This window comes from Catharus ustulatus, chromosome 17 (assembly GCF_009819885.2).
Source record: "Catharus ustulatus isolate bCatUst1 chromosome 17, bCatUst1.pri.v2, whole genome shotgun sequence".
NCBI classification, from domain to species: domain Eukaryota; kingdom Metazoa; phylum Chordata; class Aves; order Passeriformes; family Turdidae; genus Catharus; species Catharus ustulatus.
In genome coordinates this window covers 14,229,513-14,243,522 of record NC_046237.1, presented here as the reverse complement: position 1 = coordinate 14,243,522, position 14,010 = coordinate 14,229,513, and the positions used below count along the sequence as shown (strand labels likewise).

The 14,010-nt window shown below is 49.8% G+C and overlaps 1 protein-coding gene across 5 annotated transcripts in view; it reads right to left on the bottom strand.

The window, feature by feature from the left end:
- RALGAPB (Ral GTPase activating protein non-catalytic subunit beta) overlaps window positions 1-14,010 on the bottom strand; it is a 75,262-nt gene that overhangs the window by 20,835 nt on the left and 40,417 nt on the right. For all 5 annotated transcript variants that reach the window (XM_033074653.2, XM_033074654.2, XM_033074655.2 and 2 more), the window contains 2 exons: window positions 8,143-8,294; window positions 6,320-6,507 (listed from right to left, as the gene is read on the bottom strand). In XM_033074653.2, coding sequence (XP_032930544.1) covers window positions 6,320-6,507; window positions 8,143-8,294 — 340 coding nt within the window. The remainder of the gene's footprint in view (window positions 1-6,319; window positions 6,508-8,142; window positions 8,295-14,010) is intronic.

The following is a 14,010-nucleotide window of genomic DNA, read 5'->3' as shown; positions in this document are numbered from 1 at the left end:
CCGCCGCGCAGAGAGGGGGAAAGCCACCGGAATCGGAGTGGCTGCCGCGCGGAGAGGGGGAAAGCCGCCGGAATCGTAGCGGCTGCTACACGGGGAGGGGGAAAGCCGCCGGAATCAGGACACCCCCCCCACACGGGGAGGGGGAAGGTCGCCGGAATTGGATCGGTTGCCACGAGGGAAGGAGGAAAGCCGCCGGAATCGGATCAGCTGCCGCGCGGGGAGGGGGCAAGCAGCCGGAATCAGGGCAGCGGCGGCACGGGGCAAGCCTGCCGGCATTGGGTCACCCGGAGCGCCAGGGGACTCCCGGAGTGCGCCGGCAGAGCGTGACACCCGGAGCGCCAGGGAACTTCTGGAACAGTGGGGCCCTGGGGATGCTGCACGGAACAGCGGTGGGCATAGCCCGGCCCTGCCAGGTACAGGCAGGCCCGGGGGCCAATGGCTGCCAGGTTGAGGCGGGGCCTCGGCCAGCAAGCACGCGGGGGGAGCTGGGGGCGGAGCCTCGCTGCAAAAAAGAAGTGCGCCTTATAGTCCGGTGCGCCTTATCTGATCTACGAAGTTGCAACATGTGCCGGCTCCCGGGTGGTGCGCCTTATAGTCCGGTGCGCCTTATGGTCACGAAATTACTGTAATTTAAAATCTTTGTAATAGAAGTTCCTGATGGCCAAAGCCTATGAAGCTGAAATGAGCTGGACTCAGCTGTGAAAGCCAACACCCTGTGACACATCTCTTTTACAGAAGGTGTCATTGAGAGAGCAGGATCAGACGTGGGAAAGTTATAACAGCCCTTAAGCAACTGAAACCATCTGAGCTGGAAGCACTCACAGAAATATGCAGTAATAGGAGGCCTAAAGCAAGCAGCAACAATGGTGCAAGCATAAAGGAGACATACTAACCTCATGTTAAGCACTAGCTCCTATCAAGTGTCCTATACTCCACACTTTTATTCTTGTAGGAACAAGGGTGTTTTAAAGTGTAACACTATTGCTTTTGTCCCCCACCCATTATCTCAACGACAGTCAGCAGCAAGTATATGATCTAGCAGGTTGAAAGACTTGAACAACTGCATGAACAATTTGGGTAGGCTGTAGAGAGTTAGGGACATGCGTGCGGAAGATATCGGGCTGTACGGTCAGTTAGGACACACCCCCCTCTGCAGCCAGACCCCTGCCCTGTACCTGGATGTACCTTGCTGACGTAAGCAGGAGGAAGTGACACTAACTACCCAAGCTATAAGAACCCTTGTAACCCCTCAATAAACGCCATTTGTTTTTCCACTACATTGGTGTCAGGAGCATTTGGACCGAGTGGTCCTGTGGTTGGGTCACCGTGCTGGGCCAGAATCAGGTCACCACGCCTTGAGAAGGCGACATCTGGTGCCGAAACCCGGGAAGAATTTACGCCCGGAATTCGGGGTTCGCCTGGACGAGGTGCCGGCGGCCGCTCAGCTGGGCTAGAGCAGCGGGGGGGACACCGCCAGACCAGCGAAGAGCATGGAAGCTATCGCGAAGGTCGTAAGTCAGTGGAATATTGAATGTAAGCTTAAAGATTTTATTCTCGCAGTGCTGAGATTGATTAAGCTGGGGGCTTTAGAAAGCCCAGTGGACGTTCTCCATCCGGAGATATGGGATAAGTGCACAAAGGTGCTGGTTGAGGAAACCATGTCCTCGGGCTCAGGAAAAACTCTAAAATCGTGGGGGAGGGTGATGCAGGCTTTGTGAAAAGCTCAGGAGGAGCGGGAGACCTGGAAAGCCGCGCGGACTTGTTTGTTAGCTGCGCCGCAGCTGGGGATCGGGGCCGTGGCGCAGACTGTGGAGGAGTTCGAACCGGTCGAGCGCAGGGACTCCGGGGCTCCGGAACCCGCTCTGCTACCCCCGGGAGAGAACTCACCACCATTGGAGTGGGGGGAACACGCGCGGGTGTTTTGGCAGGGGCTTGCGGAGGAGGCGCGGGTTGCAGACATAGTATTGGAGCCCGAAACGGCCGCGGAATTAAAGGGAAAACCGCCGCCATATGGGTTTGAAAATGGCGCCGGACCGTGTGTCTATGACGCGGGGGGCGGAAATGCCGGGAGCGCAGCGAACAGTGCAAGCGCGGGCGAGGGGGGCGGAGGGACGGCCTCTGAGAAGGCGCCCAAGACCAATCACAGCGTTCATTTTAAATCAAGTCCTTATAGGGCAAGAACCTCCCCCAGCAGGAGGTGGAGGGAGCCCAGGGGGAGGGAACGGCCCAACCCCTGCAAGAAGGGGCGGGGTTGGAGCCCGAGAAAACGGCTAAGCTCTCCGGAAGCGTCCAGCCAGTCGACTTCCGGCTCGGACTCTGACTCCAGCTCGGACGGGCTCGAGAGTTGGTCGGAGGATTGGTCTGACACCGAATCGGGCTTTAACAAACAGGGAGCGGCGGTATATAAGATCACTAGCTGCAACGCTCCTGCATGGGTTAGGGGGATATCAGAGAAAGATCGAACCCCGCTTACAGACTGGCAGAAAATAAAGATAGCGTGCGCGGAGTGGGCTCCGTCCGCCAAACTGGTGTTCCCGGTCCGCGTGGGGGGCGCGGGCGGAAACCAAAGAACCTACTCGCCGGTAAACCCGAAAGACGTGCAGGCAATTGTTAAAGCGATCGCAGACAGGGGAATTAATTCTGCCATGGTTTCCACACTCATCGATAGCGTTTTTGGAGGCGATGATATGCTTCCCTTTGATATCAAACAGACGTGCAGGCTGATTTTCGATGGGGCGGGGACGATCGTTTTTAAACAGGAATGGGAGGACAACTGTGCAAAGCAGCTAGCCCTGGTAATGGGGGCAGACCATCCACTGCACGGCTCCAGCATACAGAGGCTAATAGGCACAGACCCCACTATGATCACCGCACAGGCAGAGGGCTTGCGGGCCCATGAAGTTATGACAACGACCCGTGCTGCCCCAGAAGCCATCCGTGCTGCTTCTAAAGTAATAGCCAAGCCATCGCCATGGTCCACTATAAAGCAGAGTGAGAGTGAGAGCTTCACTCAGTTTGTGGACCGCCTTCGGGTAGCACTGGATTCCTCAGTATTACCCTCAAAGGCGAAGGGTCCTGTGCTTGCAGACTGCCTGCGCCAGCAATGCAATTCAGCCACCAAGGACATTTTAAGATCACTGCCACCTGGGTCCAATGTTGCTGCTATGATCAGACATGTTGCAAAAGAAGAACACCTAGCTCCCATCCAAGCAGCAGTTCGCACTGCAACAACCAGTGTTACGGCATGCTTTAAGTGTGGCCAGGCAGGCCACGTGGCAGTAAATTGCCCCCAGTCAGGGCACCCACCAGCAGCTGCTCCATCACGCCAGGGGAAACTTAGAGGACCATGCTGGGCTTGTGGAGAGAAGGGACATTTAGCTAAGGAATGCAGACCCAAGCCACAGGGAAACGAAAAGGGGGCAGCCGGGCCGTACCCAGTCTCCTCCCTCCAGGAACATGAAGTGGCCCAGCTACAGCAACCCCCAATGGGGCACAGAGCTTCCATGCCCACCACCCCCTCAAGAAATGACCAACTTCGTCGCCCAACCAATGGCTCAATCAAACCCATCTGCACCTCAGGAATACCAAGAACAGCTCCCTGGGGGCAAGGCCCCTGGGTGGCTTTGGCCATGAAAGCATGGGAACGAGACCCATGGGTGGCCCTCGCCGTGAAAGTGGGCAAGCACCCACTGATCGTGTGGGCAGTGTGTCGTCTCCACAACAGCTCCGACGACTCAGCCATCTGCCTTCCCTTTTGGATGGACACAGGATCAGACGTCACCATCATCCCAGACATACACTGGCCTCTTCCATGGAAGCTCGAAGAAGCCCCCATGGTGGGCGGAGTTGGAGGACTGTCCCAAGCCCGCAAAAGCACCCAGCCAATAGCAATAACACTCTGCACCGAGAGAGGACCAGGAAGGACTATCACCCTTATTACATACGTTATGTCAGATCGCCCACCCTTGTTAGGGAGAGATGCCCTAGCCCTGCTGGACGTTAGGGTGACAAATTTATTCTAAGGGCCATTGTCGCATACCCACCACTGCCCATCAAGCTAACCTGGAAATCAGTCGATCCGGTGTGGATCGAGCAGTGGCCCTTGTCCAAGCCTCGAATGACTGCCCTCCTTGAGCTAGCTGGCCGTGAGCTGCACAAGAATCATATAGAACCCTCCACAAGCCCATGGAACACCCCAATCTTCGTAATACCTAAACGATCCGGTGAAGGCTTTCGTCTCTTGCATGACCTGCGAGAAGTGAATAAGAGAATCCAGCCCATGGGCCCTGTGCAAACCTTGCTGCCCATGAACTCAATGATACCGAAAGGACAACCGTGTGCAGTGCTCGATATCAAAGACTGTTTCTTTTCTATTCCCCTGCACGAGGACGACAAGGAGCGGTTCGCCTTTTCCATCGTCTTTCCGAACAGCCAACGGCGCAACCTACGCTTCCAGTGGAGAATGTTACCCCAAGGAATGATCAACTCCCCTACCGTCCGCCAGATCACAGTAGACCGAGCACTAGCACCAGTCCAGCAGAGCAACCCGACCGCTACCATCATGCAGTACATGAACGGCATCCTGATCGCCGCACCATCAACGAGACAAGTAGACCAGCTGGCATCAACCATCTCTGAGACCCTGAAGACAAACGGCTTCGAGATGTCGAAGCTAGAACCACAATGTTTGTTAATGTTGTTTGTATACATTGCACTAGCATTATATGTTATTAGCCATCCAAAAAAAATGTTACTTTCTTTAACATTATAAGTTTAGTGAATCGAAATTATGTGAATTGGTTTGGTGAAAAATATTTCACAGTCAAATTAAACTTGCATAGTTTTCTACCACTTATTAAAATTGAGTAAAAGTTTAATCTAAAAATATAACAGAAAAATATTTTGCCTAGTTTAATGTTTCAGCCCTGGCCAGGCTGGAATATTAGCTAAGCAAAAGAATATTTACTATCAAAACCCTCTCAGTCTGTTTCAATTGTGGCCAGGTTGAAACTTGCTGACAAAGGGAGAAAATGGTAACATTCAAATATTTCTGAGTTAAAATTGAAATCAAGTAATTTGGACTAGTTGATTTAGCCTTGCAAAAGCTAAAACCTTTTCCTTTGAGATAAACATAAAGAATCTTATCCGGAGAAGATTCTCCTAAGTTATCGTGTAAAAGGAAAATTCTTGAAAAATATTAAACACTAAAATTAAATTGTAAAATATCAACAATTATAATTCTCACCAAGCTAAAGTAATTAAAAGCAAAAATGAACTAGAGAAATGGGAACAAGGTTGGAGGCTAGTGCTCACGGGGCGAGGGTATGCGGTGTCCACTCAAATCTATCAAACCAAACCTTCAGAGTAAAACTAACAAAAGTTGTGAGATTCTATTTGCAGGAGCAGATCATCAGACACCCCTGCAACCCACGCACCCCACTACCTGAAGAGAGGGAGAAACCATCAAGCAGCCTGGTACCGCCCAAGATGCCAGCGAACCCGAAGGGAAAAGAAGCTCAACCAGGACAGTTTGAGTCATAGTTCAACTGGTCCCCATGGCTCACCACCCTAATTTCTTCCCTAATAGGCCCATTCACCATAATCCTACTAACACTAACCTTCAAGCCTTGCATATTAAACAAATTAGTGCTATTTGTTAAAAAGCGTTTAGAAGCGGTTAACATTATGTTTGTCGAACGCCGACAATTACTTTGAAGCGTTCCTGTTACTAACACACTTATAACTTTTATGTACTAATCTTACTAACCCACGAAATTTTTATAACATTTACCTTTTACACATTTTTACTAACCATGAGAGAGGGGGAAAATGTAGAGAGTTAGGGACATGCGTGCGGAAGATATCGGGCTGTACGGTCAGTTAGGACACACCCCCCTCTGCAGCCAGATCCCTGCCCTGTACCTGGATGTACCTTGCTGACGTAAGCAGGAGGAAGTGACACTAACTACCCAAGCTATAAGAACCCTTGTAACCCCTCAATAAACGCCATTTGTTTTTCCACCACATTGGTGTCAGGAGCATTTGGACCGAGTGGCCCTGTGGTTGGGTCACCGTGCCAGGCCAGAATCAGGTCGCCACGCCTTGAGAAGGCGACAGTAGGCCTACGCATGTTTGTTTATCAGTGGCATTAAAGTTATTCCCACCACTTCATGCCAGAGCAACACTCTGCTGTGTGTGCCCACCCACAGACAGGAAAACCCCTGAAATGTGAGAGATGCTTGATGAAGTACCTTTGTTTTGCAGCTCCATACAGAAAGTTTTAGCCTGAGAAAGAAGGAAATGGGAAATCTGAACTTACTCTGTTCATTCCCTAGAGGCTGCTCCAGCATGGCCAGGATGACGCTGTTATCCAAAACAAAGTAACGGAAGCTGTGCTTGTTTATGGTAGGGAGACGGGAATATTTAATTAACGTGGTCTCATTCACCAAGCTGCAAGGAGAAGCAGGACCACTGGGAGAAGGAAATGCTCCAAGTAACTGCATAATGCTGCAAGTGAGAAAAAAGCCGAGTTACTACAGATTAAGTGAACTGTTCCACTCAAGCACAAACTTTCAGTCATTCTTCATCTGTGTTTTGACCAAGCAGTTACATTATCAGGCCACATCTGCCCTCACCTATCAGGTTTTGTTTTAAGATAATCAGCACCTTCAGAAAAACATGCATGAAAATCCACAAAGGGTATTGTGCCTACAGAACAAGCTTCTTTCTAACCTGGATTATAAAGATATTAAGACATGCTTTAAAGCATGAAAATCTGTACCCTTCCATAGCCCTATATTAATTTCTAAAACATTATTTCTCCAATCACCCATATTTTAGCCCTTTCATATCAACAAGCAGGACAGACATAGCAGTGCACTAGTTATAATTGCCATCGCTTTCTTCAAGTACAGATTGCAGTAGCTTAAAACCCTTTAAGTGGTTGGGACCCTAAAAGGTCCAGGATCACACAAGCCCAACTATCATAGACTGTAATCTTCCCTGGAAAAAGCCTCCAGGTGGGGTCCAGCAGTGCCCACCTCCTTGGAGCCATAGCCTTAGGAGGCCCCTAGAAGCATCATTTTAAATAATTTGGAGTTTCCAGGATCTCACTAACACTATTAGAAATCGAAAATTTCTATGGTAGGAACCAGTAATGAGAGTTGTCCAGCTGCACATGATCTAAGTCAGGACTTTACCCTTAACACCAACACCCAGAGCAAAAGCAAGTCTATTGATCGTCCTCCCCACACACTTTTCCACTTCACTGTGAAAACAGTTTCATCCCTCTAACTTACAATAAATACTTTCAGGCAACAACATGGATTTGTCCACAAGTTCCAATGAGTAGTTGCTTTTTCTTGGAAATGACACAGTTATTTTTACTAAAAAGAGTGTTTATAACAGTTCAATTTGAAAGCAAAGCAAAAAAGAAAGCAGCTATTGCCTTTTGCAAAACATATTTATCCTTCCCATCCTCAATCTGTCCTGTCTGCCACTATACTGTTCAACCCATAACACAGTGCTTTCCAACTTCTCTGGAGCAAATCCCAGTTTTCCTCTCTGTGCTTCCCTTTCCCAACCCACACATTATCTGTTACTGCATTTCCAGCAGAACCTCTCAAATATATTAATCAAGCCCAGCACTGTGGGCAGGCAGCCATCCCATCCTGCTCCAGCATACAAGTGCTGCATGTGCCATTCCCTGCTGTCACACAGTGTCTAGCAGTTTCCTAACCAGAGTGGGGACAGCATATGTTGTCAGAAAGAGGAGAAGAGGAAGTTGGAAGATGGGATCACTGGGGTAAGTGAAAGAGAGAGGGAATTGCTGTCTGCAGAAAGGCCTGGCAAAGAACAGAACACCAGGGCTGGCTGGAGGAGTGTCTGGGTTTTACTGAACAAGGAAGAGAGAAGGCAGGAGGGGGAAACAGGGACCAGAGGGATCTGTTTCTACTACCATCTACAAGGGGAGGGGGAGAGATCTAAGGCAGAGTACAGCCCCGCCCAAAGGGCAAAGACAGGGAACTTCTGCCTAACTTCTTAAACACTCTTTTTACATCAGAGATCACCAGCTACAAACTAAAAACTCCATATTAAACAAGGCAATACTGAACATTACAGGTGCTCTGACAAATTACATACCATGTTAGTGTAGCTTCAGCCGCATCCTTCACTCGCATGGACGCAGGGTTTGGCTCCTTATCTCCTTTGTACTTGACCTCCTGTTCACTGTTTTTGGATTTACTCCCTGAAATGCCCAGCTCCACAATCTCCAGCACCTCTTTTAAACAATCCTAAAACACAAGAACCACCTTGAAGCAGAAGCACTTGGATAAACACATCCAAAATCTCAGCCAAAATCAGTTTCGGATATATCATTAAGTAACAAAAAAACCACTGCTGGTAATATGAGCTTTTTATTTAAAGGCAGAAAATTACTCCAACACTATCAAAATAAGATCACATAGAACTGGTATTTTTCCTCTTTATAGGTGTGTACTTATACTATCTACATACATTCCAATGGTAAAAAGTGCTCTGAATGAATAAATACACACAATGTGTTTCATTGCCTACATACCAAACTGCCAAGAGGACTATTACGAATGCAACTGAAAAATGTAAATATACTTAAAGAGATAATAAATGCTCTTTGCAGAAGTTCTAAGAACATTAAGAATGAACTCATCTGGAAAACTGCAAGAAATCCTTTTCCAAATTTTTCAACTGCCAACATCTTTCATTAGTAAAACACATCATGGCATCTAATTCACCAAGAGAAAAATAAGAACATTGTGAAAGTACATTGTAAAAGCTTCAACAAATCTATTACAAGAGAGGCCAACACTCAGTAGAGCCACAGATACAACACACCAGTGCTGTGCAGAACAAAAACACTCACTGAAAATATTCAGATTTCTACAACAAAGGTTCAGATCACATGGCTTGAGCTACAGAACAACAAAGAAAGACTTCTTCTGAATAAATAAGTGATTAAAACTGAACATGATTGCTCAGGTTGTACCACCAGAAACCATACATGGTTCTATACCCTAGCTTTTGTCCTTCCTTATATTCATGGTTGATATAGAATAAAAGGTGGAGAGAAAAATCCAAGTTTTCTAACAGAACAAAATTGACCAGCATTGAGTTGAAAAGAATTGCATCAGGATTTTACACTGTGGCAATATAGCAGGCGAAATTCAAAGTACAGTAATTTCACGAATACAAGCCGCAGCAATTTGACCAAAATTTTGGTGGAAACCCGGAAGTGTGGCTAATACTCGGGGGCGGCTAATATATGAACAATATTCTAAAAGCTGCCAACACGGAAGTGAGAGCCCGCGGCAGCCCCAAGCCAAGCTGGCACCCGGTCAGCCCTGGCAGAGGTGGCAAAGCCTGGCAGAGGCGGGGCCAGCAGTGTGGGGGGCAGGTGGCAGAGCCTGGGCCAGTAGGGCGGGGCAGGGGGGGCGGCAGAGCCCGGGCCAGCAGGGCGGGGGAGCCCAGCAGAACCGGGGCCAGCAGCATGGGGGAGCCCGGTGGTGTGGGGGCCTGCAGTGCCGGCCAGGGCGAGCAAACGCAGCAGCGGCGGTGTAGACGGGAGCGGGGGGCCAGGGAGCCCAGCGGCGGCGGCGGCAGCACCGCCCAGCCGGCCCCGAGCAGCCCCGTCGAGGCGTAGCGCCGAGCTGGGCTACCCAGCCCTGTTGGCAACCATGAGCGGGCCGAGCCTGCCTGGCCCTGCCCCGAGCCAGTAAACCCCGCAATGCCGCGATCCTGTTACTAATTGGCAAATTTGTGAAAGTTGCGCACGGATTCTCGCTACGAACGAAAGTGCGGCTAATATTCGGGGTGCGGTTTATTTATTGACAAAGACATCAACATTGTCGATGCACCGGAAGTGCGGCTTATACTCTGTGCGGCTTGTATTCGTGATAATACTGTAAATATAAGAGGAGGCATTTTTAATACTGCAGGGAAAGGTTCTCATCTGACTATTGTGACTCAGGAATGAGTTACTCAGTGGCCAGTACATAATGCACACAGGATGTAGCACTATCTCCTTATAGTGGCAATTGAAATTTAAAAGACCATAATGAAATGTGCCACATCCAGGGAACCTATCCTATCACAGTCACCTACTGCCATGCCAGTACTCCAAAGTACACACAGAAAGCATCTTCATTTAAAGTTCTGCTTGTGGGTTTTCAATCCTCCTTTTTTAAAATATATCTATTTTTATATGTTACAGAATAAACAAAATATAAAGATTTGTAATGTTCTATCTAAAAAGATAAAAAATACTACATAATACATATCTATTCTCTATAAAAACATGAAGATGACTAAATTGGCTCTGAAAGAGACTAACAATGAAAATATGCATTCAAATTTTTTCATTTTTTCCTAAGCAGCTGGGCAGTAAGCAATTGAAAACATGTCTCTCATTTCCTGCTTTTCTCAAGCTTACCGAGTAAATTCCACCTTATATTGAGCTATGCTTTGCTCAGGTCCTAGAAAATTGGTGAAACAAACTCCCATTATCAAAATATCGGCATCAAAGGAATTCTGTTAAGACTAAAAAATGCTTTAGTCAGGCAAGAGCTGAGAAATGAGGAGTCATGACTACCTGCAGCAGGCAGCTATGGGTTACCCCATTCATTTCTATATTTCTCTTTGGTTTTTTCCTAGGTTTCCTTTCTTCTCTTTTTCCAGTTTCACAAAGCAAGAAGAAACATTGAGACATCCCTATAACTATAAAGGTACAGTAAATTCACGAATACAAGCCGCACGGAATATAAGCCGCACTGCTGGTGTGTTGGCAACATTGTTGCCTTTGTTAATAGATAAGCCGCACCCGGAATATTAGCCGCACTTTAGTTCGCAGCGAACTTTCACAAAGTCGTCATTTAGTAACACAATCGCGGATTGCCGGGGTTTACTGGCTTACTGCCGACCTCGGAAACATTGTTTCCAAGTGAAAAAAGACACAGACGATAGCTGCGGCACCATTCCCTGCAAGTTTTATTTACAAGCCGAAAAAGACACGAACAATAGTGTGGTCATTTTGCGAGCATTCCCAACGGATCCGCGTTGCCTTTAAACAGTCGCTGAGCCGCGCGGGCGGGCAGCCAAGCAACTGAGCGGAGCCACATCTCCGCGCCGGCACGGCCACCCGCTCAGCCCCGCGGGCGAGCGGCCGAAGTCCCCGAACTCAGCTCTTTCCCCGTCACACGCATTGGCGCGAATGCGCCTGTCCTGTGAGCTCAGCAAGCGCCGCCCCGCCCCCGCCCGCTCAGTCGCACGCCCCCTGCCTGCTCAGCCGCCCCGCCCCCGCCCGCTCAGCCGCACGCCCCCTGCCCGCTCAACCGCCCCGCCCGCTCAGCCGCACGCCCCCCGCCCGCTCAGCCGCACGCCCCTGCCTGCTCAGCCGCCCCGCCCCCGTCCGCTCAGCCGCACGCCCCCTCCTCCGCGTGAGCCCAGCTACCCGCGCAGCCGCACAAGGGCGGCCAACCGCGCAGCCGCAGAAAACTGAAAACACTTAAAAAAAATACAGAAAAATATCACACTTTTATTAAACTTTTAAACAGTTTCATTTTTCATTCATCAGCCGCTTCATCAGCGGCTTCATCTTCCGTGAAACCGTCGAAGTCTTCGTCCTCCGTATCGGAAACCAGCAGTTGGGCAATGGTGGGATCCAGCGAACGTGAGGCAGTTTCGCCTGCACCTTCACCATCAGAGTTATCACTTTCGGTACTCCCGATGGCATTGCTGGTCAGTCCAGGAATGATGTCGGCTTTGGCGAACCCTCGGCTGATAGTTCGGGTAGTTACTTTACCCCAGGCATCCAGTATCCACTGGCACACTGTAGCGTAACTTGCCCTGCGCAGCCTCCCGGTGTTGGTATAGGAGTGTTCGCCTTCCAACATCCACTCTTCCCACAGAGACCGCACTTTAGCCTTGAAGGAACGAATAATACCTATGTCCAGCGGCTGCAGTTCTTTGGTCAGGCCACCCGGTATTACAGCAAGCTTCGTCTTCTTTATTCTCACGATTTCTTTCACGGTTTCCGTCATATGGGCACGCATGGAATCCAAAATTAGCAGTCCCGGTAACTGATTAAAGAACCTATGCAATGTGCCACCGTAAACTTCTGTTAGCCAAATATTCATTGCTTTTTCATCCATCCAGCCTTTTGAATTAACATGAACCTTTATTCCCTTTGGAAATCTGTCTTTAGGGAGGGTTTTTCTTTTAAAAATGACCATGGGGCGTAATTTCTGCCCAGCTAGCGAAACGCCGAGGACGACCATGAACGATGTCTTTTCATTCCCCGTGGTTCTTACCGGCACCGTCGGTGTTCCGGTGTGCTCCACGGTCCTCGTCAGCGGCATATCGAATGTGAGGGGTACTTCGTCCATGTTAATAATACAATGCGGCTGTATACTATGTTCAGAGATCTTGTTTTTGCAGTAACTCCGGAACCTGGCTACCTTTTCTTTGTAGTCCGCCGGCAACCGCTGACACACCGTGGTCCATGTACGGACAGAGAGCTTCTGTCGCCTCATAAAGCGGAAGCACCAAGACGCTCCTGCTTGAAATTCTTCTATGTGCAATTGCTTTGCAATTGCTTTGGCTTGTATCCGAATGGCAACAGTAGATACACTTCGGCCAGCTGCCCTTCACTCAGAAATCCACTGATAAAGTCTTTCTTCCAGCTCTGGCCATTGTGCTCTGCGGCCACGGAAACTTTTCTTTGTCTTCCTTGCGAGACGAAGTTCGTCCTCTTGCTGTCTCCACCTACGTACCATGCATTCATTAACGTGGAACGCTCTAGCTGCAGGTCTATTCCCATGTTCTTTTGCATAGCTAATCGCTTTCACTTTAAACTCCGCGTCGTACGCTACTCTCTTCTCCGCAGCCATGCCGAGGGAAGAAGTCGCCGAGGGGAGAACAAGCCGAGAAGAGAACACGCTGAGGGCAGAGCACGCCGGAAAAGAACGAGGTGCGGGAACTCATCCTGCTAAACACCCCCCCGTCCCCCAGTAATGCCGTCATCCACAGGCAGACAATAAGCTGTTCTCTGATTGGTTCATCGTCGGAACGCCGGGAAACCATGGATTTCAGACAGTTTTGGCTCGGGACTGGACCAGCATGATACTAGCTACGGGCAGATATCACATTTTTGTCCATAGATTAGCTGCACCGGAATATTGGCCGCATTTCCGGGTTTCCACCAAAATTTTAGTATTCTTGCTGCGGCTTGTATTCGTGAAATTACTGTAATTTTAAAGCCAAAATCTGTACTGGTGAAAAAGATCAGGAATTAAAGTTCAGAAGTACAGTAATTTCACGATTACAAGCCGCACCGTTTTGACCAAAATTTTGCTCCCACACCGGAAATGTGGCTTACACTCAGGGGCGGCTAATATGTGAATAATTTTCTGACATTTCCAACCCCGGAAGTGCAAACCAAGTCAGTGCAAACTGCCAAGTTGAGCATCTGCCAGTAAAATCCGGCATTTACGCGATTGTTACAAATCGGTTACTGCGTTGCATGGCGGGTGGAGCCGGGCTCCAGCACAGAAGCGGGGGGGGGTGAGAGGCAGGGGGCTCCCTCCTGCTGGTCCCGTGGCTCGGGGGAAGGCGGGGGGCTCCCACCCCCTCGGGAGCAGGGGGGTTCCATTCCCGCCTCCCACCACCGCTGTGGGTGCTGGCGGGCTCCGTGCCCCCCTGCCACCACGGCGCAGCGCCAGGTCGGGGTGAGCGGGCCCAGTTGCAGCGGCGGTCAGCCCCAAGCAGCCCCGTCAAGCAGCAGCACCAAGCTGGGTCACCTGGTCCAGCCCTGAGTGGCCCCGTTGAGCGGCAGCGCCCAGCTGGGCCACCTGGTCCCATCAGCAGCCCCGAGCCCTCACGGCCCGAGTTGAGCCAGTAAACCCCGCCATGCCGCAATTCTGTTACTATTTGGCAACTTTGTTGCATGCGGGTCCTCGCTGCGAACGACAGAGCGGC